Source organism: Pristiophorus japonicus, chromosome 10 (assembly GCF_044704955.1).
Source record: "Pristiophorus japonicus isolate sPriJap1 chromosome 10, sPriJap1.hap1, whole genome shotgun sequence".
Lineage (NCBI taxonomy): Eukaryota > Metazoa > Chordata > Chondrichthyes > Pristiophoridae > Pristiophorus > Pristiophorus japonicus.
In genome coordinates, this window is record NC_091986.1 from 213,644,473 (window position 1) to 213,666,225 (window position 21,753).

Consider the following 21,753-nt stretch of genomic DNA (forward strand, 5'->3'; position numbering starts at 1 on the left):
GGAGCTGGTCGAGTGTGGTCAGTGCTTCAATGCTGGGGATGTTGGCCTGATCTAAGAAGCTAATGTTGGTGCGTCTGTCCTCCCAGGGGATTTGCAGGATCTTGCGGAGACATCGTTGGTGATATTTCTCCAGCGATTTGAGGTGTCTACTGTACATGGTCCACGTCTCTCAGCCATACAGGAGGGCGGGTATCACTACAGCCCTGTAGACCATAAGCTTGGTGCCAGATTTGAGGTCCTGGTCTTCAAACACTCTCTTTCTCAGGTGGCCGAAGGCTGTGCTGGCGTATTGGAGGCGGTGTTGAACCTCGTCATCAATGTCTGCTCTTGCTGATAATAGGCTCCCGAGGTATGGAAAGTGGTCCATGTTATCCAGGGCCGTGCCGTGGATCTTGATAACTGGGGGGGCCAGTGCTGTGTGGCCTTATACTAGTCACCTCAACCACTACCTGTGGTAACGAGTACCACATTCTCTCCACTCTCTGGGTACAGAATAGTTTTGACTGAATTCCCTATTGGATTTCTTGGTAACTATCTTATATTGATGGGCCTCGAGTTATGCTCTTCCCCCACCAGTGGCAACACACGCTGCGTGTCCTTCACGGCAAACGAGCCAAAGGTGGGCAGAGGAAACGTTACAAGGACACCCTCAAAGCCTCCCTGATAAAGTGCAACACCCCCACCGACACCTGGGAGTCCCTGGCCAAAGACCGCCCTAAGTGGAGGAAGTGCATCCGGGAGGGCGCTGAGCACCTCGAGTCTTGCCACCGAGAGCATGCAGAAACTAAGCGCAGGCAGCGGAAGGAGCGTGCGGCAAACCAGACTCCCCACCCACCCTTTCCCTCAATGACTATCTGCCCCACCTGTGGTTCCCGTATTGGACTGTTCAGCCACCTAAGGACTCATTTTAAGAGTGGAAGCAAGTCTTCCTCGATTCCGAGGGACTGCCTCTGATGGTGATGTCTAACTCTATCAAAACCTTTCATCATTTTAAAGACCTCTATTAGGTCAGAACTTATGTTTGTTTTGTAAGTGGCACGGGCCGGAAAACAAAGGGTTTTAAAAAAAAAAAGAATAATTTGCAAATCTGTTAGGAGCAGCTCACGTTTCTGCAGACGAAACAGAAACAGTCTTTTGTTTGAAATGCCGAAGCTGGTCCAGTGGCCGGGTTTTATGTGGGGTAATTAATGGAACAAAGGCGGCTTTGTCCGTTCTGGCAACTACGAGCAAATACTCTCCATGGTCCGTGTCCAATTAACAGGGCTTACCACACAAAGCAGTCGCTCACCAAGGGAATCGAGCTCACATTCACATCCAGGTTGCCGTTGGAAACTCTGTTAGCAAATTTTAGTTTTGCATTTTGTGCCTCAACGTGCTTTAGATTTGTAATGTTAATTTTGTCTCCCACGTTTTCAACATCACTCGTCATCATAGGCTGTCCCTCGGAATCAAGGAAGATTTGCTTCCACTCCTGAAGTGAGTTCTTTGGTGGCTGAACAGTCCAATGTGAGAGCCACAGACTTTGCCACGTTACTACAGTTACTGAGTCAGTTGTGGCTCAGTGGGCAGCACTCTCATCTCTGAAGCAGACGGATGTGGGTTCGAGTCCCACTCCAGCGACTTGAGCCACTAAGAATTGAAGCTGACACTCCCAGTGCAGCGCTGAGGGAGCATTGCACTGTTGGAGGTGCCGTCTTTCGGATGACATGTTAAACCGAGGCCCCGTCTGCTCTCTCAGGTTGGCAGATCGCATGAAAACTAATTTGAAGAAGAGCAGGCGAGTTCTCCCTTGTGTCCTGGCCAATGGCCTATAGGAATACCAGCATATCCACGTTCCCCTCTAAGTTACACAATATCCTAACTTGGAAATATATCATCCGTTCCTTCATCGTAGCTGGGTCAACATCCTGGAACTCCTTCCCTAACAGCACTGTGGGAGCACCTTCACCACACGGACTGCAGCAGTTCAAGAAGGCGGCTCACCACCACCTCCTCAAGGGCAGTTAGGGATGGGCAATAAATGCCGGCCTTGCCAGCGACGCCCACATCCTGTGAACGAATTAAAAAAAAAACACTTTCAAAAGTACTTCATTGGCTACATAATGCTTTGGGACGTCCTGAGGTTATGAAAGACGCTATATAAATGCAAGTTCTTACTGGAAGGGCCACGTCTTTGTAGTGATGGAATGAGGCAGATTTTCCTCTTTAGCGGAAAGAAATTGGTAAGGTGCTGGCTCGATTAAATTAGTTGAAGCCCGGGTGGGTTCTGTTACTGGCGGAGGATCCAACGACCCGATTTCCAGCTCTGCCAAAGTGACGCTTTACGTCCACCACCAAGAGAGGTACATCTGCCTCAAGAGATCCAATTGCATTTTTAATTACTGCTCGGGTTTTTGTTGGACCGGATTCTATGACTAACGTCATGAAGTCCACAGATCAGTCAATGTCTCTGGTTCTTGTTGCTGTAGACTTCCTTTGGTTGCGTCTGCCAATCTGACTATCTCCAACAAGCGAGATTCTAACCTCCGCCCCTTGACATTCATCATCATCATAGGCTGTCCCTCGGAATCGAGGAAGACTTGCTTCCACTCTTAAAATGAATCCTTAGGTGGCTGAACAGTTCAATACGAGAACCACAGTCCCTGTCACAGGTGGGACAGATAGTCATTGAGGGTAAGGGAGGGTGGGACAGGTTTGCCGCACGCTCTTTCTGCTGTCTGTGCTTGTTTTTTGCATGCTGTCGGCGATGAGACTCGAGGTGCTCAGCGCCCTCCTGGATGCTTGACAAGGTGGATGCAGAGAGGATGTTTCCACTTATAGGGGAGACTAGAACTAGGGGGCATAATCTTAGAATAAGGGGCCGCCCATTTAAAACTGAGAAGAAATTTCTTCTCTGAGAGGGTTGTGGATCTGTGGAATTCACTGCCTCAGAGAGCTGTGGAAGCTGGGCTTTGAATAAATTTAAGACTGAAATAGACAGTTTCTTAAATGATAAGAGAATAAGGGGTTATGGGAAGCGGGCGGGGAAGTGGACCCGAGTCCATGATCAGATCAGCCATGACGGAGCAGGCTGGAGGGGCCGTATGGCCGACTCCTGCTCCTATTTCTGATGTGCTTATGTTCTTATATGCCCTTCCTCCACTTAGGGCAGTCTTTGGCCAGGGACTCCCAGGTGTCGGTGGGGATGTTGCACTTTATCAGGGGGGCTTTGAGGGTGTACTTGTAACGTTTCCTCTGCCCACCTTTGGCTAGTTTGCCGTGAAGGAGTTCCGAGTAGAGCGCTTGCTTTGGGAGTCTCATGTCGGGCATGCAGACAATGTGGCCTGCCCAGTGGAGTTGATCAAGTGTGGTCAGTGCTTCAATGCTGGGGATGTTGGCCTGGTCGAGGACGCTAATGTTGGTGCGCCTGTCCTCCCAGGGGATTTGTAGGATCTTGCAGAGACATTGTTGGTGGTATATTTCCAGACACCAATGCCGAACCCCCCACCCCCCACCACCACCGTCACCATTGACCAGAAACTTAACTGGACCAGCCACACAAATACCGTGGCAACAAGAGCAGGTCAGAGGCTGGGTATTCTGCGGCAAGTGTCTCATCTCCTGACTCCCCAAAGCCTTTCCACTATCTACAAGGCACAAGTCAGGAGTGTGATGGAATACTCTCCACTTGCCTGGGTCAGTGCAGCGAAGTCCTGGGCTGTGATGATTGACCTCCAACAACCACAAGCATCTTCCTTTGTGCTAGGTATGACTCCAACCAGTGGAGAGTTTTCCCCCTGATTCCCATTGTCTTCAGTTTTACTGGGGCTCTTTGATGCCACGCTTGGTCAAATGCTGCCTCGGTGTCAAGGGCAGCCACTGTCGCCTCACCTCTGGAATTCAGCTCATTTGTCCATGTCCATTGAGTCATTGTCAATGAACAGTTACGATAGTGTTGAGGTTATGTTACTGGACTAGCAATAGATCATCATCATCAGAGGTGGGTCCCTCGAACGAGGATGACTTGCTTCCACAAGAGTTCACAGATGTTTCAACGAAGGACCCGATGTTCCAGTCCTGAACTCCAATTGAGGGGGTGGAAGATGCCTGTGTGTGGATATCTTTAACGTGTGGCGACCGTTGCACATCAGCCACCACACGGGCTCGACAGAGCTCGGCCTTTATCCAGTGGCAAGGTTTGAACCAGGACGACTTGAGACCTGCTCTGCTGCACGGACCTAGTGCGCGCACATATCGCAGTGTGGGCTGGTCCGTGCTGCCCCTGGGCTCCTCGCCTCTTCTGGGCCCCGTACCCTCATTCACCGCACCTTCGCCCACGGTGTTCCAGGGCCCGGCGCTCCAGCTCTTTATACTCCCGACCTGCGGTGGTGTTCTCACACAGGTCGGGGCGGCCCATGGTGTTCCAGAGCCCAGCGCCCCAGCTCTGTTTATAACCCCGGCCTGTGGTGGTGTTCTCACACAGGTCGGGGCGGTCCGCAATGTTCTAGGGCCCGGTGCTCCAGCTCATAATAGATAGGCATGGACTAATAATCCAAGAGAACGTCAGTTCATATCCCACCGGGGCAGTGTGAGAATTTAAATTTAGATTGAAAGAACAGGAATCAGTAAATGTGACCATGAAGATGTCAGATTGTCGTTAAAAACCCATTTGGTTCACTGATGTCCTTTTAGGGAAAGAAATCTGTCGTCCTTACTCCGGTCCGGCCTACACGCGACTCCAGTCCCACACCAATGTGTTTTGACTCTTAGTCCACAGATGTAGCCGAGCGAGACGTTCAATTGTTTCAAACCGCTACAATGGTTCAAGAAGATGGCCAACCATCGCCACCTTCTCAGGGCTACTAGGGACAGGCAATAGATGCCAAGCCTCGCCAGCAATGCCCACACCCTGAGATCAAATGAACAAGATTCGTACCAATTAGTAGTGAAGATCATGCGTAACTGACCTGACAGGGGAGTAACCATGACCCCAATGTGGTTCTCCCTGGATCAGGAAGGTGATTCTCCTATGCTTTTTGGAAATAGGAGGTGGGTGGGGTGGTTTGACCCATCCAACCTCCACGGAGGTGTGTGGGGGGCCTGACCCATCCACCTCCATGGCACGAACCTGGTATTGCAGTACTTCCAGGAACGGTGCAGTGGCTCTAGGCCTTTTGGCTAAGAGCATTGGCGCAGAGTGATCCTTGATGTGTGCAGGGTGACCTCTGGCGTTTGTAATCTGACAAGATGATCTGACAAAGAATTGGAAAGATTGGCAACGAATAAAAAAAAAAAATTAGTAGTGAATCGCAGGGCACCATTTAGAGCTCTAGAAGTAGGGTTGAAACGGCCCAAACTCATTTCACGTATTAGACCTGCTGCACTTTAAGAGATTGTGGTTAGAATGTTACCACAAGGGAGTAATTTACGTGAGTTGCACAGATGCATTGAAGCGGAAGCTGGATAAACACACGAGGGAGAAAGGAATAGCAGGATATGGTGATGGGGTGAGATGAAGAGGGGTGGGAGGAGGCTGGAGTGGAGAATAAAGGCCTGCACGGACCCGTTGGGCCCAATGGCCTGTTTCTGTGCTGTAAACACAATGTGATTCTCTATAATATCTGAGCTTTCCACCATCTGAGGTGAGAGAATTCCCGGTGGCCATGAAGCGGAATACTGATCCTGATTACATTGACATCCAAGGCAGGATTTGTGATAGGACTTATGCTGGTTCCCTGGGAATTGCTTTGGGTGGGGGAAGCGGGGAGGGGGGGAGGGGGGTGATGGGGTGAGGGGGCAGTGGCTAGCTGCAAATTCTACGTGATTCTCTGTCCCGTCAGTCAATGCAACCCTGCATTGATAATTGATCAATTGCCCTCTTGAATTCTCTTCCAAATATCACCGCCCTTTGCCTTCAAATGCTTCCTAAAAGCTCATCTCTTCAACCATTGCTTCAGTCTCTTCCCTCCTCATATGACTTCTTTCATGCTCAGTGCTCGCCTGACCTTTGTTGTAACCGCTCTGGGATGTTAGGTAGCGTGAGGAAAGCTATATAGTTGCTGCCAGAAGGACATAATACTTTATAGTTGTGTGACTCACGGACGGGTGAGGTTTTATGGGGCTATCTGACGGGTGACCGATGACGAAGGGGCCACATATTATCATTGAAACATAGAAACATAGAAAATAGGTGCAGGAGTAGGCCATTTGGCCCTTCGAGCCTGCACCGCCATTCAATATGATCATGGCTGATCATTCCATCAGTACCCCGTTCCTGCTTTCTCTCCATACCCCTTGATCCCCTTAGCCATAAGGGCCATATCTAACTCCCTCTTGAATATATCCAATGAACTGGCATCAACAACTCTCTGCGGCAGGGAATTCCACAGGTTAACAACTCTCTGAGTGAAGAAGTTTCTCCTCATCTCGGTCCTAGATGGCTTACCCCTTATCCTTAGACTATGTCCCCTGGGTCTGGACTTCCCCAACATCGGGAACATTCTTCCCGCATCTAACCTGACCCGTCCCGTCAGGATATGTACATTTCTATGAGATCCCCTCTCATCCTTTGTTATTCTGAGAAGAAATTGGTGGCCTACCTTTCTGAGCAACTGGTTTTACAATCGAGTGACTTGCTGGGCCACGTCAGAACACTCCCCTCCTCACCCCTACAGCTCAATGACCTACATTCTGGCCTCTTGGCCATTCTCGAAGGCACGGCCGCCAGTGGTGGGCCGATGGAAATCGGGGATGCTCAAGAGGCCAGAACTGGGGGAGTGCAGAGATGTCGGTGGTTGTAGGGCTGGAGGAGGTTGCAAAGATAGGGATGGGGGGGGGGATAAAGCACGTGGAGGGATTTGAAAACGAGGATGAGAATTTTAAAACCGGGAGCCAATGTAGGTCAGCGAGCACAGGGAGTGATGGGTGAGCGGGACTCAGTGCGAGTAAATGAACTCTTAACCGATAAGGGAATATCTTAACCGATAAGGGAATAAGGGGTTATGGGGAGCGGGCAGGGAAGTGGACCTGAGTATTAAATGGCGGAGCAGGCTCGAGGGGCCGTATGGCCTACTCCTGCTCCTATTTCTTATGTTCTTATATTCACTAACAATATCAGAACATAAGAACATAAGAATTAGGAACAGGAGTAGGCCATCTAGCCCCTCGAGTATGCTCCGCCATTCAAAAAGATCATGGTTGATCTGGCCGTGGACTCAGCTCCACTTACCCGCCCGCTCCCCATAACCCTTAATTCCCTTATTAATTCCCTAATGATCCCATCAATTCTGATAACACCATCAGTGAGTACGTTATCTACATTGACACATCAGTGCAGTATTGAGGGGCTGTGATTTTGTCAGCCGTGGCTCAGTGGACAGCACTCTCGCCTCTGAGTCAGAAGGTTGTGGGTTCGAACCCCACTCCAGGAACTTGAGCACGGAGTCTAGGCTGCAACTCCCAGTGCAGTGCTGAGGGAGGGGAGTTATTCCCGGTGTCCTGGGCCAATATTTATCCCTCAGTCAACATCACTAAAACAGATTATCTGGTCATGACCACAGTTCTGTTTGTGGGAGCTTGCTGTGCGCAAATTGGCTGCCGCGTTTCCCACAGTGACTGCATTTAAAAAAAAAAAATTGGCTGTAAAGCGCTTTGGGACATCCGGTGGTCGTGAAAGGTGCTATATAAATGCAAGTCTTTCTTTATTCTCTAACAGGTGTTGTCCTTCGGTTGAGACATTAAACAAGGGCCCCTGTCTTGTCTGCCTGCTCGGGTGGCTGGGAATGGTCCCTTGGCACTATTTGGATTAGAGTTGTCCTTGACCATCATTCCTTCATAATAGTCATTCAGCTCACGTCAAACCAATTCACTGTCTGCGAAGTGTTATGAGACGTCTCTGGGAGCTGTGATGACGCACCTGATAAATGCACCTTTATAGTGTGCCTTTGCTGCAGGGTTCGCTCGGTGTGGGTCTGATATGGGCGTCTGCAGTGAGGCTGTAATAGCGCGCTGGGACTTGGTGTGACTGATGGCCTTGCAGGACTCATTAACGGTAGATTTCAGGCGGAGAGCGTTCCAGCAGCTTTACGTATGGTTTGCAGCCAGCGGCCAAGGGCCCCACCCCAACCTCTGTCGTCGAGCTACAGTACCTGGACGACGCCTGCGTCTGCGCACGTACAGAGGCTGAACTCCAGGACATAGTCAACGTAATTAATGAGGCGCACGAAATCATGGGCCTTACGCTGAACATCCGTAAGACAAAGGTCCTCCACCAGCCTGTCCTCGCCGCACAGCACTGCCCCCCAGTCATCAAGATCCACGCCGTGGCCCTGGACAACGTGGACCACTTCCCTTATCTCGGGAGCCTCCCATCAACAAGAGCAGAGATTGACGACGAGATTCAACACCGGCTCCAGTGCGCCAGTGCAGCCTTTGGCCGCCTGAGGAAGAGTGCTTGAAGACCAGGCCCTCAAATATGCTACCAAATTAATGGTCTACACGGCTGTAGTAATACTCGCTCTCCTGTATGGCTCAGAGACATGCACCATGTACAGTAGGCACCTCAAATCACTGGAGAAATACCACCAACAATGTCTCCGCAAGATCCTACAAATCCCCTGGGAGGACAGGCGCACCAACATTAGCGTCCTCGACCAGGCCCAACATCCCCAGCATTGAAGCACTGACCACACTTGATCAGCTCCGCTGGGCAGGCCACATAGTTCGCATTCCTAGACACGAGACTCCCAAAGCAAACGCTCTACTTGGAACTCCTTCTCGGCAAATGAGCCAAAGGTAGGCAGAGGAAACGTTTCAAGGACACCCTCAAAGCCTCCCTGATAAAATGCAACATCCCCACCGACACCTGGGAGTCCCTGGCCAAAGACTGCCCTAAGTGGAGGAAGAGCATCCGGGAGGGCGCTGAGCACCTCGAGTCTCGTCGCCGAGAGCATGCAGAAAACAAGTGCAGGCAGCGGAAGGAGCGTGCGGCAAACCAGTCCCACCCACCCTTTCCTTCAAAGACTATCCCACCGAGGGACTGCCTCTGATGATGATTCTCTCGGTTCTGACGGAGTTTCGCCAAGGGGTATTTTCACATCACGCACGAGCTGCGCTGGTATCATTGGGCTGGCTCAGCATGGGGCCTTTGGCCGCTGGCTGCAAACCACACGTAAAGCTGCTGAAACGCACTCCGACTGAAATCTACTGTTAATGGATCCTGCAGGGCCATCAGTCACACCAAGTCCCAGCGCGCTATTACAGACCCACATCAGACCCACACTGAGCGAACCCTGCAGCAAAGGCACACTATAAAGGTGCATTAAGAAGAAAAGATTTGCATTTATCAGGTGCGTCATCACAGCTCTCACAGACGTCTCATAACACTTCGCAGACAGTGAATTGCTTTGACGTAAGCTGAATTACTATTTTCATCATCATCATAGTCAGTCCTTCGGAATCGAGGAAGACTTGCTTCCACTCTAAAAATGAGTTCTCAGGTGGCTGCACAGTCCAATATGGGAATTACAGTCTCTGTCACAGGTGGGACAGACAGTGGTTGAAGGAAAGGGTGGGTGGGACTGGTTTGCCGCACGCTCCTTCCGCTGCCTGCGCTTGATTTCTGCATGCTCTCGAGGTGCTTAGCGCCCTCCCGGATGCACTTCCTCCACTTAGGGCGGTCTATGACCAGGGACTCCCAGGTGTTGGTGGGGATGTTGCACTTTATCAAGGAGGCTTTAAGGGTGTCCTTGAAACGTTTCCTCTGCCCACCTGGGGCTCGCTTGCCATGTAGGAGTTCCGAGTAGAGCGCTTGCTTTGGGAGTCTCGTGTCAGGCATCCGGACAATGTGGCCCGCCCAACGGAGCTGATCGAGTGTGGTCAGTGCTTCGATGCTGGGGACGTTGGCCTGACCGAGAACACTGATGTTGGTGTGTCTGTCCTCCCAGGGGATTTGCAGGATCTTGCGGAGACATCCAAGAGTGTAAAGAAGAGTTAACTCTCACCAAGTCCCGCTCACCCATCACCCCCTGTGCTCACTGACCTACATCGGCTCCCGGTTAAACAACTCCAAAATTTCAAAATTCTCATCCTTGTTTTCAAATCCCTCCATGGTCTCGCCCTCTCCCTATCTCTGTAATCTCCTCCAGCCCCACAATCTCCCGAGATGTCTGCGCTCCGCTAATTCTGCCCTCTTGAGCATCCCTGATTATAATCACTCGACCATTGGTGGCCGTGCCTTCTGTTGCCTGGGCCCCAAGCTCTGAAACTCCCTGCCTAAATCTCCCCACCTCTCTACCTCTCTTTCCTTCTTCCAGACGCTCCTTAAAACCTACCTCTTTGACCAAGCTTTTGGTCACCTGCGCTAATTTCTCCTTATGCGGCTCGGTGTTACATTTTTTGTCTCATAATACTCCTGTGAAGCGCCTTGGGACATTTCACTACATTAAAGGAGCCATATAAATTCAAGTTGTTGTTGTTAAAGAAGGATTTCTAACTTGCCGTATGTAATTGTGTTTTGTAAATTTCAGTTGTGACATTTAAATGTCGGCCCAGGAACTCGGTGTCACCACTCCCGTTTTGCAAGCGTAAGACGGGTGGCGAAGTGTTCAATATGGCGGGTGGTGTACATGCGCACGTGGATCTGAGCCAGATGGGTGCCGCCGGCCATGTTGGGTTCGGCATCGAGAAGGGGGACGTTAAATCCCGTGCCCGAGCCAGGCGTTAGGCTCTTTGCCCGTGCCCATAAGGGGCCTACTGCCTGTTTGATGCCTCCTTTACCAAAATGGTCATGTCCTGAACACCAGATTGCACCAGGGCGAACTGCGTTCAGGAAAACATGGTCTGCACGGGGCCTGATCGGCGCTCTTTGAAGGGCCGCCACCGAAAAGATACATCATAAAAAGATAATGGCCATCGGTGTAATATATTTGCTTCATGGGTTCTTTGCTTAAGAATTGCTATTAAGAACTAGTTGGTTTATTAACAAGGGTTTAATAATCACACGACACATTACCAGTTCATCCACCAGGTTCACAACTGCATACCTCATCGTGGATGACCTAGACCCAACTGGCTGGGATTTTATTGAGCCTTGTGAACGTCACGTGACTGGCTAAGCCACTCGCCAGGGCAACAGCTCTACAACTATTTTAAACATAATTTACCAAGTGCCCCCCCTTCCCCGCCCCCCCTTGTTAAACTAGAAAACCAAATAAATCAAATTAAAATTTGGTTGCCGGGGGCGATGATGCACTCAAGTCCCTCCGGTACAACAGCTCTACAAACCTGTGAGCATAATTACAGGTGCATACATTACAGTCGGGTTTATTTAAAGAATTATGACTCATGGTATTGGCAACACTCAGTTGATAAATTTAAGATAACACAGCATCAGATGTGGCTCAGTGGTAGCACCCTCACCTCTGAGTCAGGCAGTGCAATTTTCCGTTGGAATATAAACTAACTGGTACGATTTTAAAGAGGGTGTAGGAATAATGAGACATAAGAAAATAAGAAATAGGAGCAGGAGTAGGCCATACGGCCCCTCGAGCCTGCTCCGTCATTCAATACGATCATGGCTGATCCGATCATGGACTCAGCTCCACTTCCCTGCCCGCTCCCCATAACCCCTTATCCCCTTATTGGTTAAGAAACTGCCTATTTCTGTCTTAGCAAGCCCAATCAGGGGGAAATTCATTTCAGAGACCGAGATGGAGACCTGGGGGTGTTCATACACAAATCTTTGAAGGTGGCAGAACAAGTTGAGAAGGCTGCTAATAATGCACACAGGAACCTTGGCTTTGTAAATAGAGGTATAGGCCATGATTTTGTTGACCATGGCGGGCGACGGCCTCCCGGGCAGCAATGTGGTCAGATGCTGATGTCCTGTGTAGCATCAGTTGGTTCCGGAGGAGGTTGGTGTTGTTGTTGGTGCTGCTGGTATTGGGGCCGATCGTGGTGGGATTCTGAGGACTAAGGTGAGATTTTTTTCAAGGGCACCGATGCTGCTGGAATAGATGGCAGGTGAAACAGAGATGACAGAAGTGATCTGTCAGTGGTGAGAGAGGTAATGAGGTCAGATTAGTGAGAGACTTGGGAAAAGATTTGCAGCGTGGTGAATCTGTTGTGGAAATGCTTGTGGCTGAGGGAAGATATCTCTGTGAGGTGGGAGCTTTTACTTTACCTTTGAAGCTGTCAACTCAACAGCTGATTCAATGGCTACTGAACTCCCGCCTCAGCTCGACAGACGTGATCCTCTGCCAGCGTGGGGCCCATGGGATAGCACGTGAAAATTAAAGGTGAGCTGAAATGTATTCTTAATGATCACTAAACAAGGTCAGTAAAGTAAAGAAAGCAAATGGCATGCTGGCCTTCATAGTGAGGGGATTTGAGAATAGGAGCAGGGAGGTCTTACTGCAGTTGTACAGGGCCTTGGTGAGACCACATCTTGAGTATTGTGTACAGTTTTGGTCTTCTAATCTGTGGAAGGACATTCTTGCTATTGAGGGAGTGCAGCGAAGGTTCACCAGACTGATTTCCGGGATGGCAGGACTGACATATGAGCAGAGACTGGATTGACTGGGCCTATGCTCACTGGAATTTAGAAGGATGAGAGGGGATCTCATAGAAACTTATAAAATTATGACGGGACTGGACAGGTTAGATGTTCCTGGTGTTGGGGAAATCCAGAACCAGGGGTCACAGTCTAAAGATAAGGGGTAAGCCATATAGGACCGAGATGAGGAGAAACTTTTTCACCCAAAGAGTTGTGAACCTGTGGAATTCTCTGCCACAGAAAGTTGTTGAGTCCAGTTCGTTGGAGATATTCAAGAGGGAGTTAGATGTGGCCCTTACGGCTAAAGGGATCAGGGGGTATGGCGAGAAGGCAGGGGTGGGGTACTGAGGTTGCATGATCAGCCATGATCACATTGAATGGTGGTGCAGGCTCGAAGGGCCGAACAGCCTACTCCTGCACCTATTTTCTATGTTTCTATGTCATATTGATTTGAATTGGGTGTGTCGGGTGTGCTCAGCGCTGGCAGACCCGACATCGGGGAAAGGCGCATGGTGGCGGGGTCACAGCGGGGTCCTGACTGCTGGGGGAACAAACACTTCCACAACCCGTCCCGCCATCGATCGCGCCCGCTGACCGCCCCCCCCCACCACTGCCCCCGCAAAATCTCAAGCACGGAAGGTTATTTAAACCTTTAATAAAGCACTGGTTCGGCCCCAGCTGTGGAGAATTGTGGGCACCGCACTTCAGGAAGGATGTCAAGGATCTTAGAAAAGGGGGGCAGCGGAAGTATACCAGAACGAAAGCAGGGATGGAGGACTTCGGTTACGTGGAGAGACCGGAGAAGCTTGGGACTGTTCTCTACATGAGAGCAGAGAAGGCGAAGAGGAGATTTGCTCGAGGTGTTCAAAATCGATAAGGGTTTGTGATGGAGTAAATAAGGAGAAACTGCCTCCAATGGCAGAAAGGTCTGTAATCAGAGGACACAGATTTAAGATCATTGGTGAAAGAAGCAGAGGGGAGAGATACAGAAACATATAAAATTCTGACGGGATTGGACAGGAAGAATGTTCCCGATGTTGGGGAAGTCCAGAACCAGGGGTCACAGACTAAGAATAAGGTGTAGGCCATTTAGGACGGAGATGAGGAGAAACTTCTTCACTCAGAGAGTGGTTAACCTGTGGAATTCTCTTCCGCAGAAAGTCATTGCGGCCAGTTCATTAGATATATTCAAAAGGGAGTTAGATGTGGCCCTTACGGCTAAAGGGATCAAGGGGTATGGCGAGAAAGCAGGAATAGAAACATTGAAACATAGAAAATAGGTGCAGGAGTAGGCCATTCGGCCCTTCGAGCCTGCACCGCCATTCAATGAGTTCATGGCTGAACATGCAACTTCAGTACCCCATTCCTGCTTTCTCGCCATACCCCTTGATCCCCCTAGTAGTAAGGACTACATCTAACTCATTTTTGAATATATTTAGTGAATTGGCCTCAACAACTTTCTGTGGTAGAGAATTCCACAGGTTCACCACTCTCTGGGTGAAGAAGTTTCTCCTCATCTCGGTCCTAAATGGCTTACCCCTTATCCTTAGACTGTGACCCCTGGTTCTGGACTTCCCCAACATTGTGAACATTCTTCCTGCATCTAACCTGTCTAAACCCGTCAGAATTTTAAACGTTTCTATGAGATCCCCTCTCATTCTTCTGAACTCCAGTGAATACAAGCCCAGTTGATCCAGTCTTTCTTGACAAAGGGAGTTAGATGTGGCCCTTATAGCTAAAGGGGTCAAGGGGTATGGAGAGAAAGCAGGAATGAGGTATTGGAAGTTGCATGATCAGCCATGATCATATTGAATGGTGGTGCAGGCTCGAAGGGCCGAATGGCCTACTCCTGCACCTATTTTCTATGTTTCTATGAGGAGGATTTGTTTTTACGCAGCGAGTTGTTGTGATCTGGGAACACGCTGCCTGAAAGGGCGGTGGGAGCAGATTCAATAGTAACCTTCAAAAGAGAATCGGATGGGCAGATTGGCCTCCTTCTGTCCTGTGTCATTCGATGATTCTATGAGAGTTCAAGCTGCAATCAGCACTGTTGCCAACTCAATATTTATTTTGTGTTTCAGTTCCCAGAGTAATCATTTTGGGTCTGTACTTTGCTGTTCTCCTTATTCTCTACCTGGTGCCTCTTGGTATGTATTCTCCCTGCATCATAGAAAAGGGGACCCTGGGACCAAAGCCAGCTATTATTGGACACAGAGGGGCGCCAATGGTACGTATTGCAGAATAACAAAATTGCCTATTTCCACCATTGGCCGTCTCCGCCCTTGCCTCAGCTCATCCGCTGCCTCAGCCCTCCTCCACGCCTTTGTTATCTCCAGACTTGACTATTCCAACGCACTCCTGGCCGGCCTCCCACATTCTACCCTACGTAAACTAGAGGTGATCCAAAACTCAGCTGCCGGTGTCCTAACTCGCACCGAGTCCCGCTCACCCATCACCCCCTGTGCTCGCTGACCTACATTGGCTTCTGGTTAAGCAACACCTCGATTTCAAAATTCTCATCCTTATTTTCAAATCCCTCCATGGCCTCGCCCCCTCCCTTTCTCTGTAATCTCCTCCAGCCCCACAACCCCCCGAGATGTCTGCGCTCCTCTAATTCTGTCCTCCTGAGCATCCCTGATTATAATCGCTCAATTATCGGTGGCCGTGCCTTCTGTTGCCTGGGCTCCAAGCTCTGGAACTCCCTCCCTAAACCTCTCCGCCTCTCTACCTCTCTTTCCTCCTTCAAGATGCTCCTTAAAACCTACCTCTTTCACCAAGCTTTTGGTCACCTGCGCTAATTTCTACTTATGCGGCTCGGTGTCAAATTTTTAATCGCATAACACTCCTGTGAAGCGCCTTGGGATGTTTCACTACGTTAAAGGTGCTATATAAATACAAGTTGTTGTTGTTGATAACTCACCCTCCTCCTACGAGCCCCTCAAGGCTTCCCTTTAAGGCCTCAGCCGTGGCTCAGTAGGTAGTACTCTTGCCTCTGAGGCAGAAGATTGTGGGTTCGAGCCCCACTCCAGAGACTGACACTGCAGTGCAGTGCAGTGCTGAGGCAGTGCTGCACTGTCCGAGGTGCCGTCATTTAGGTGGGACATTAAACTAAGGTCCTTGTCTGCTCTCTCGGGGGGGGGGGGGGGATGCAAAAGATTCCAATTCCACTCTTTGAAAAAAATTGGCCAACATTTATGCCTCAATTAACATCACTAAAAACAGATTATCTGGTTATGACCTCATTGCTGCTTGTGGGAGCTTGCTGTGCGCAAATTGGCTGCTGCGTTACCGACATTACAACAGTGACCACACTTCAAAAGGGACTCAATAGGCGTTGGGATGTTCTGAGATCGTGAAAGGTGCTCAGAAAATGCAAATTCTTTCTGTTAAGTATGAAAGAACTCCACAAGACTGAGTACTGTGAGCTAAAACTGATGTGACCTTAGTCTCTTTCATACAACTCCAGAGTGCTTAAGCAGCATGGCAGACAACCTTTTATACTCCCTTGCACGAGGCGTGCAGGTGACCCTTGGGCCTCCAACAGTTGCGCCCTCTGGTGGCAAGTCTTACACAGTTACAATGTTTACATGCGTAACACTTTCCTTTTTCTACATGTAGCACAGCTTAAAATTGGCCAATATGCGAACTTTTACCACCCCAGTGAGTTTGGTGGTTGTGCATGATTGTTTGCATTCCAGGCTCGAGACTCCTAAAGCAAGCGCTCTACTCGGAACTCCTTCACGGCAAACGAGCCAAAGGTTCGTTTCCAGAGGAAACGTTACAAGGACGCCCTCAAAGCCTCCCTGATAAAGTGCAACATTCCCCACCGACACCTGGGAGTCCCTGGCCAAAGACCGCCCTAAGTGGAGGAAGAGCATCCGGGAGGGCGCTGAGCACCTCGAGTCTCGTCGCCGAGAGCATGCAGAAAACAAGCGCAGGCAGCGGAAGGAGTGTGCGGCAAACCAGACTCCCCACCCCACCCTTTCCTTCGACCACTGTCTGTCCCACTTGTGACAGAGACTGTAATTCCCGTATTGGACTGTACAGCCACCTGAGAACTCACTTTCAGAGTGGGAGCAAGTCTTCCTCGATTTCGAGGGACTGCCTATGAGGATGTTGATGCATGGATGCAGCAGCTTGGAGTTTGTAGGAGCGGGCGGGGAAAGACTGCCTGCTCATCAAGCTGTTAAAGGGCAAATGCCTTGGAATTGCCCTTCACCTCGATTGGGGGGGGGGGGGGCGGTCACCTTCCAGGGCGGGACTTCCTGCGGCCGGCCCGGACGCCCCGCCCCCAACTCGGAATCGGGCCGAGCAGCCCCTCCGAGGCAACGACGCTCTTTGTCCGGCGCTCAGCTTCCATTGGAGGTGCGCTCCCCGAGGGCTGACACACTACAACCATTAAAGGGGATGGCCGCTGCATCCATTAAAGGGGATGGCCGCTGCACGCACTGCATGGTCCTTTGGTGGCCTCCACCCAAGACGTAAGGCCCGGCTGCACAATGGCGGCCTGGTCGATGCGAGGGCCGCCGTTGTCGGGCCGACCCGAGAGTCGGCAGACAGATAAAGATGGCGGCCCGAGGTGGGGGTTGGGGTGTGCTAAAGGCCTCTCGTTTAAGGGCTGCCCATTTGCGACACACACAGCTGCCCACATCCGCTCACATCTGCCTCGTGTCCTGCTACTCAATTTTGCCCCCAAAGTGTCGTTGTATTAACACAGCCCAAGGATAGTTTGTCAAAGGTCTCCGGGCCCAAACACGCCATGGTGTGCCCACCTTTGCCTCGTTGTCTGCCCACTTCAGAGTCTCCGATCTAGGGGGCTTCTGCTCGCCTCAGATACCCCGAAGCTTTTCTGGCGGAACATAAGAACATAAGGAATAGGAGCAGGAGTAGGCCACCTGGCCCCTCGAGCCTGCTCCGCCATTTAATAAGACCATGGCTGATCTGATCATGAACTCGGGTCCACTTCCCTGCCCGCTCCCCATAACCCTTTAATCCCTTGTTGGTTAAGAAGCTCTCTATCGCTGTCTTAAATTTATTCAATGTCCCAGCTTCCACAGCTCTCTGAGGTAGCGAATTCCACAGACTTACAACCCTCTGAGAGAAGAAATTCCTCCTCATCTCAGTTTTAAATGGACGGCCCCTTATTCTAAGATCATGCCCTCTAGTTCTCGTCTCCCCCATCAGTGGAAACATCTTCTCTGCATCCACCTTGTCAGGACCCCTCATAATCTTATACGTTTCGGTGAGTGTCGGCAGGAGGGAGACCCATGCCAGGAAAGAAAAAATAGTTGCAAGAGATGTTTGGCTCTGACAGCACAGTAAAGTGATTTTTTAATTTCCGTTCATGCGATGTGGGCATCACTGGCAAGGCCGGCATTTATTGCCCATCCCTAATTGCCCCTTGAGAAGGTGGTGGTGAGCCGCCTTCTTGAACCGCTGGAGTCCGTGTGGTGAAGGTGCTCCCACAGTGCTGTTAGGGAGGGAGTTCCAGGATTTTGACCCAGCAACAATGAAAGAACGGCCGATATATAGAAACATAGAAACATAGAAAATAGGTACAGGAGCAGGCCATTCAGCCCTTCTAGCCTGCACCGCCATTCAATGAGTTCATGGCTGAACATGAAACTTCAGTACCCCATTCCTGCTTTCTCGCCATACCCCTTGATCTCCCGAGTAGTAAGGACTTCATCTAACTCCCTTTTGAATATATTTAGTGAATTGGCCTCAACTACTTTCTGTGGTAGAGAATTCCACAGGTTCACCACTCTCTGGGTGAAGAAGCCTCTCCTCATCTCGGTCCTAAATGGCTTACCCCTTATCCTTAGACTGTGACCCCTGGTTCTGGACTTCCCCAACATTGGGAACATTCTTCCTGCATCTAACCTGTCTAAACCCGTCAGAATTTTAAACGTTTCTATGAGGTCCTCTCTCATTCTTCTGAACTCCAGTGAATACAAGCCCAGTTGATCCAGTCTTTCTTGATAGGTCAGTCCCACCATCCCGGGAATCAGTCTGGTGAATCTTCGCTGCACTCCCTCAATAGCAAGAATATCCTTCCTCAAGTTAGGAGACCAAAACTGTACACAATACTCCAGGTGTGGTCTCACCAAGGCCCTGTACAACTGTAGCAACACCTCCCTGCCCCTGTACTCAAATCCCCTCGCTATGAAGGCCAACATGCCATTTGCTTTCTTAATCGCCTGCTGTACCTGCATGCCAACCTTCAATGACTGATGTACCATGACACCCAGGTCTCGTTGCAGTCAGGATGGTGTGTGACTTGGAGGGGAACTTGGAGGTGTAGTGTTCCCATGTGCCTGCTGCCCTTGTCCTTCTAAGAGCTAGAGGTCGCTGGTTTGGGAGGTGCTGCTGAAGATGGTACACACTGCAGCCACGGTGCGCCGGTGGTGGAGGGAGTGAATGTTGAAGGTGGTGGATGGGGGGCCGATCAAGCGGGCTGCTTTGTCCTGGATGGTGTCGAGCTTCTTGTGTTGTTGGAGCTGCAACTCATCCAGGCAAGTGGAGAGTATTCCATCACAATCCTGACTTGTGCCTTGTAGATGGTGGAAAGGCTTTAGGGAGTCAGGAGGTGACTCATACCCAGCATACCCAGCCTCTGACCTGCTCTTGTTGCCACAGTGTTTACGTGGCTGGTCCAGTTAAATTCCTGGTCAATGCTGACTCCCAGGATGTTGATTGATCCCCTCCAGGATGAATTATCTTTCTTCTGGCCAGGTCTGGGGCTTCAACGGGTTCTATTGAGGCCATTTCAGGGCATAAAGGGCGGTGAGATTGCTGGAATAGCTTGGGAACTAATTCTGAAACACCCTCTTAAAAGTGGAGTTGAGGTCGAAGATCAGCCATGATCGTATTAAATGGCGGAGCAGGCTCGAGAGGCCGTATGGCCTACTCCTGCTCCTATTATGTTCTCTTGATACAAGTATGAGGGGTGGTGGGGTATCCATCCATGATGTTCCCCACTGGAAAATGACTGGAGCAAGGGTTGTGTTAATATATTTACACTTTGCCCTTAGAAAGCAATCTTTCCCCGCTCCTAAACACTCTGCACAGCCACCAAGCTCACTGGGATGGCGAAAGTTTACATATTTGCAAATTTTAAGCTTTACTACAGGTAGAAAAAGGAAAGAGTTTGCATTATCTTGAGCACCTTTCATAAGCACATAAGAACTAGGAGCAGGAGTAGGCCATATGGCCCCTTCAGCCTGCTCCGCCATTCAATACGATCATGGCTGATCCGATCATGGACTCAGGTCCACTTCCCCGCCCGCTCCCCCACCCTCACAACCCTCCGAGAGAAGAAATTCTTCATGACCTCACCTCAGGACCTAACAAAGCCAATGAAGTACTTTTGGAGTGTAGTCACAGTTGTAACGTGGGAAAAGCAGCAGCCAATTTGCGCACAGCAAGCTCCCACAAATAGCAATGAGATAGTGACACAACCTCGGTCTGACCGTTTTGGTGGGTCCCTCGCACGTTCCAGTTGTACCGTTAGGCCCAGACCAAAGTTTCAGGCCTCCGCTCACCCACCCCATTTCAGAGATCTTGAGCCTTGACCTCATGAACGAAACATTTGCGATTGTACATCTGCGTGTAGCTCTGCGGGATGGGAATGATCGGGTTAATGTACGCCTGACACCGACTTGTCATTTCTGTTATTAAATAGCTTGCACCAGAAAATACATTGATGTCATTTAAGAAAACTATCGAACACGGAGCAGATGGCTTAGAGACTGATGTCACCATCAGGTAAGGAGACGTGTCGGCATTTCTTGTGTACAAAAATAGTCCTGCATCCTAACACCCTTCTGGGATGCTAGAGCTGTAAAATGCTACAGAATGGTATGAGGAGAGATTGAGTAGAATGGGCCTCTCTGGAGTTTAGAAGAATGCGAGGTGATCTCATTGAAACATACACGATTCTGATTGGGATTGACAGGGTAGATGCTGAGAGGTTGTTTCCCCCGGGCTGGGGAGTCTAGAACCAGGGGTCACAGTCTCAGGATAAGGGGTCGGCCATTTAAATCTTGAGTTGAGGAGGAGTTTCCTCGCTCGGAGGGTTGAGAATCGTTGGAATTCTCTAGCCCATCGAGCCTATTCAAGGCTGAGATTCTGGGGGCCGAAGTTATCCTCAGCGAGAAATTGGGGAGGGCACTTCGATTTATCGGGAGATTTAGCGCCCGGTAGGAGTCAGAGGCAAGAGCCGGAAAATTCAGCTCTTTATCTCTGACTCCGCCTCCCAGCACTATGGGGCGGGGGCGGGAGCGGGGGCGGGAGTGGGGGCTGTGTCCATCAATGCCGTCAGCGAGTTGCGGTGATGACGTCAGCGAGTCGCGGTGATGACGTCAGCGAGTCGCGGTGATGACGTCAGCGAGTCGCGGTGATGATGTCAGCGAGTCGCGGTGATGATGTCAGCGCTGACGCATCACAACGTCCCTCCCTCCCTTTCACTTAAAGGCGAGGGTCGCAGCGAGGCCCGTGTGGAGGGGTTCGGCCCGGGCCGGCTGACCGCCACCCTTGGCCAAACCAGCGGCCTGCCGTTGTCGGGCTGACTCGGGTGCCGGCCGGCAATTAAAACAAAATGGTGTCCCGCGGCGGAGCGCACTCCCCTCTAAGGGCGGTCGCACCGCCCGGCTACCGGCAGCGTCCTGCCACACGAGGCAATTTCCCCCGTGGGGCGGGAGAGGGGACGCCCCTGGAGGGTTGGGGGGGGGAGGTATAAGGGGGTCAGGTGTGCGGCCAGAACAGGTCAGAGCGCCGGGCAACGGCGGAAATTAGGGACGCGGCGGAAACCCCCGCCTGGGGGAAACTGCGGTTGGGTCGGCCCGGCCGCCTGCCCCCGGTCGGAAATGCCTTCCCGCCCCGTTACCGTTACCGCCTCTTAGAGGCGCTAACCGGCCTTTTTCCGAAGGGCAATTTCACACCCTTGGACTCTGTGGGAATGAAGGGATATGGAGAGCGAGCGGGAAAGTGGAGATGAGGTCGGAGAACAGCCATGATCTCACTGAATGGCAGAGCAGGCTCGAGGGGCCGAATGGCCTACTCCTGCTCCTATTTCTGATATCTTGTTATAACATGCAGTAGAGAAGCCATTGAGTGTTTACCATGTAAATAAATGTAATTTACCATGGTTCGGCTGTTGGGGGAAGTCCAAAACTAGATGCCATCAATATAAGACAGTAACTAATAAATCGTCTTTACCC

General features: G+C 50.7%; 1 protein-coding gene across 2 annotated transcripts in view; it reads left to right on the forward strand.

Moving 5' to 3' along the window:
* The window catches only part of gdpd4a (glycerophosphodiester phosphodiesterase domain containing 4a), a 126,987-nt gene that overhangs the window by 75,866 nt on the left and 29,368 nt on the right, over positions 1 to 21,753 (forward strand). For both annotated transcript variants that reach the window (XM_070891649.1, XM_070891650.1), the window contains exons 8-9: positions 14,614 to 14,759; positions 20,217 to 20,299. In XM_070891649.1, the coding sequence (XP_070747750.1) occupies positions 14,614 to 14,759; positions 20,217 to 20,299 (229 nt within the window). The remainder of the gene's footprint in view (positions 1 to 14,613; positions 14,760 to 20,216; positions 20,300 to 21,753) is intronic.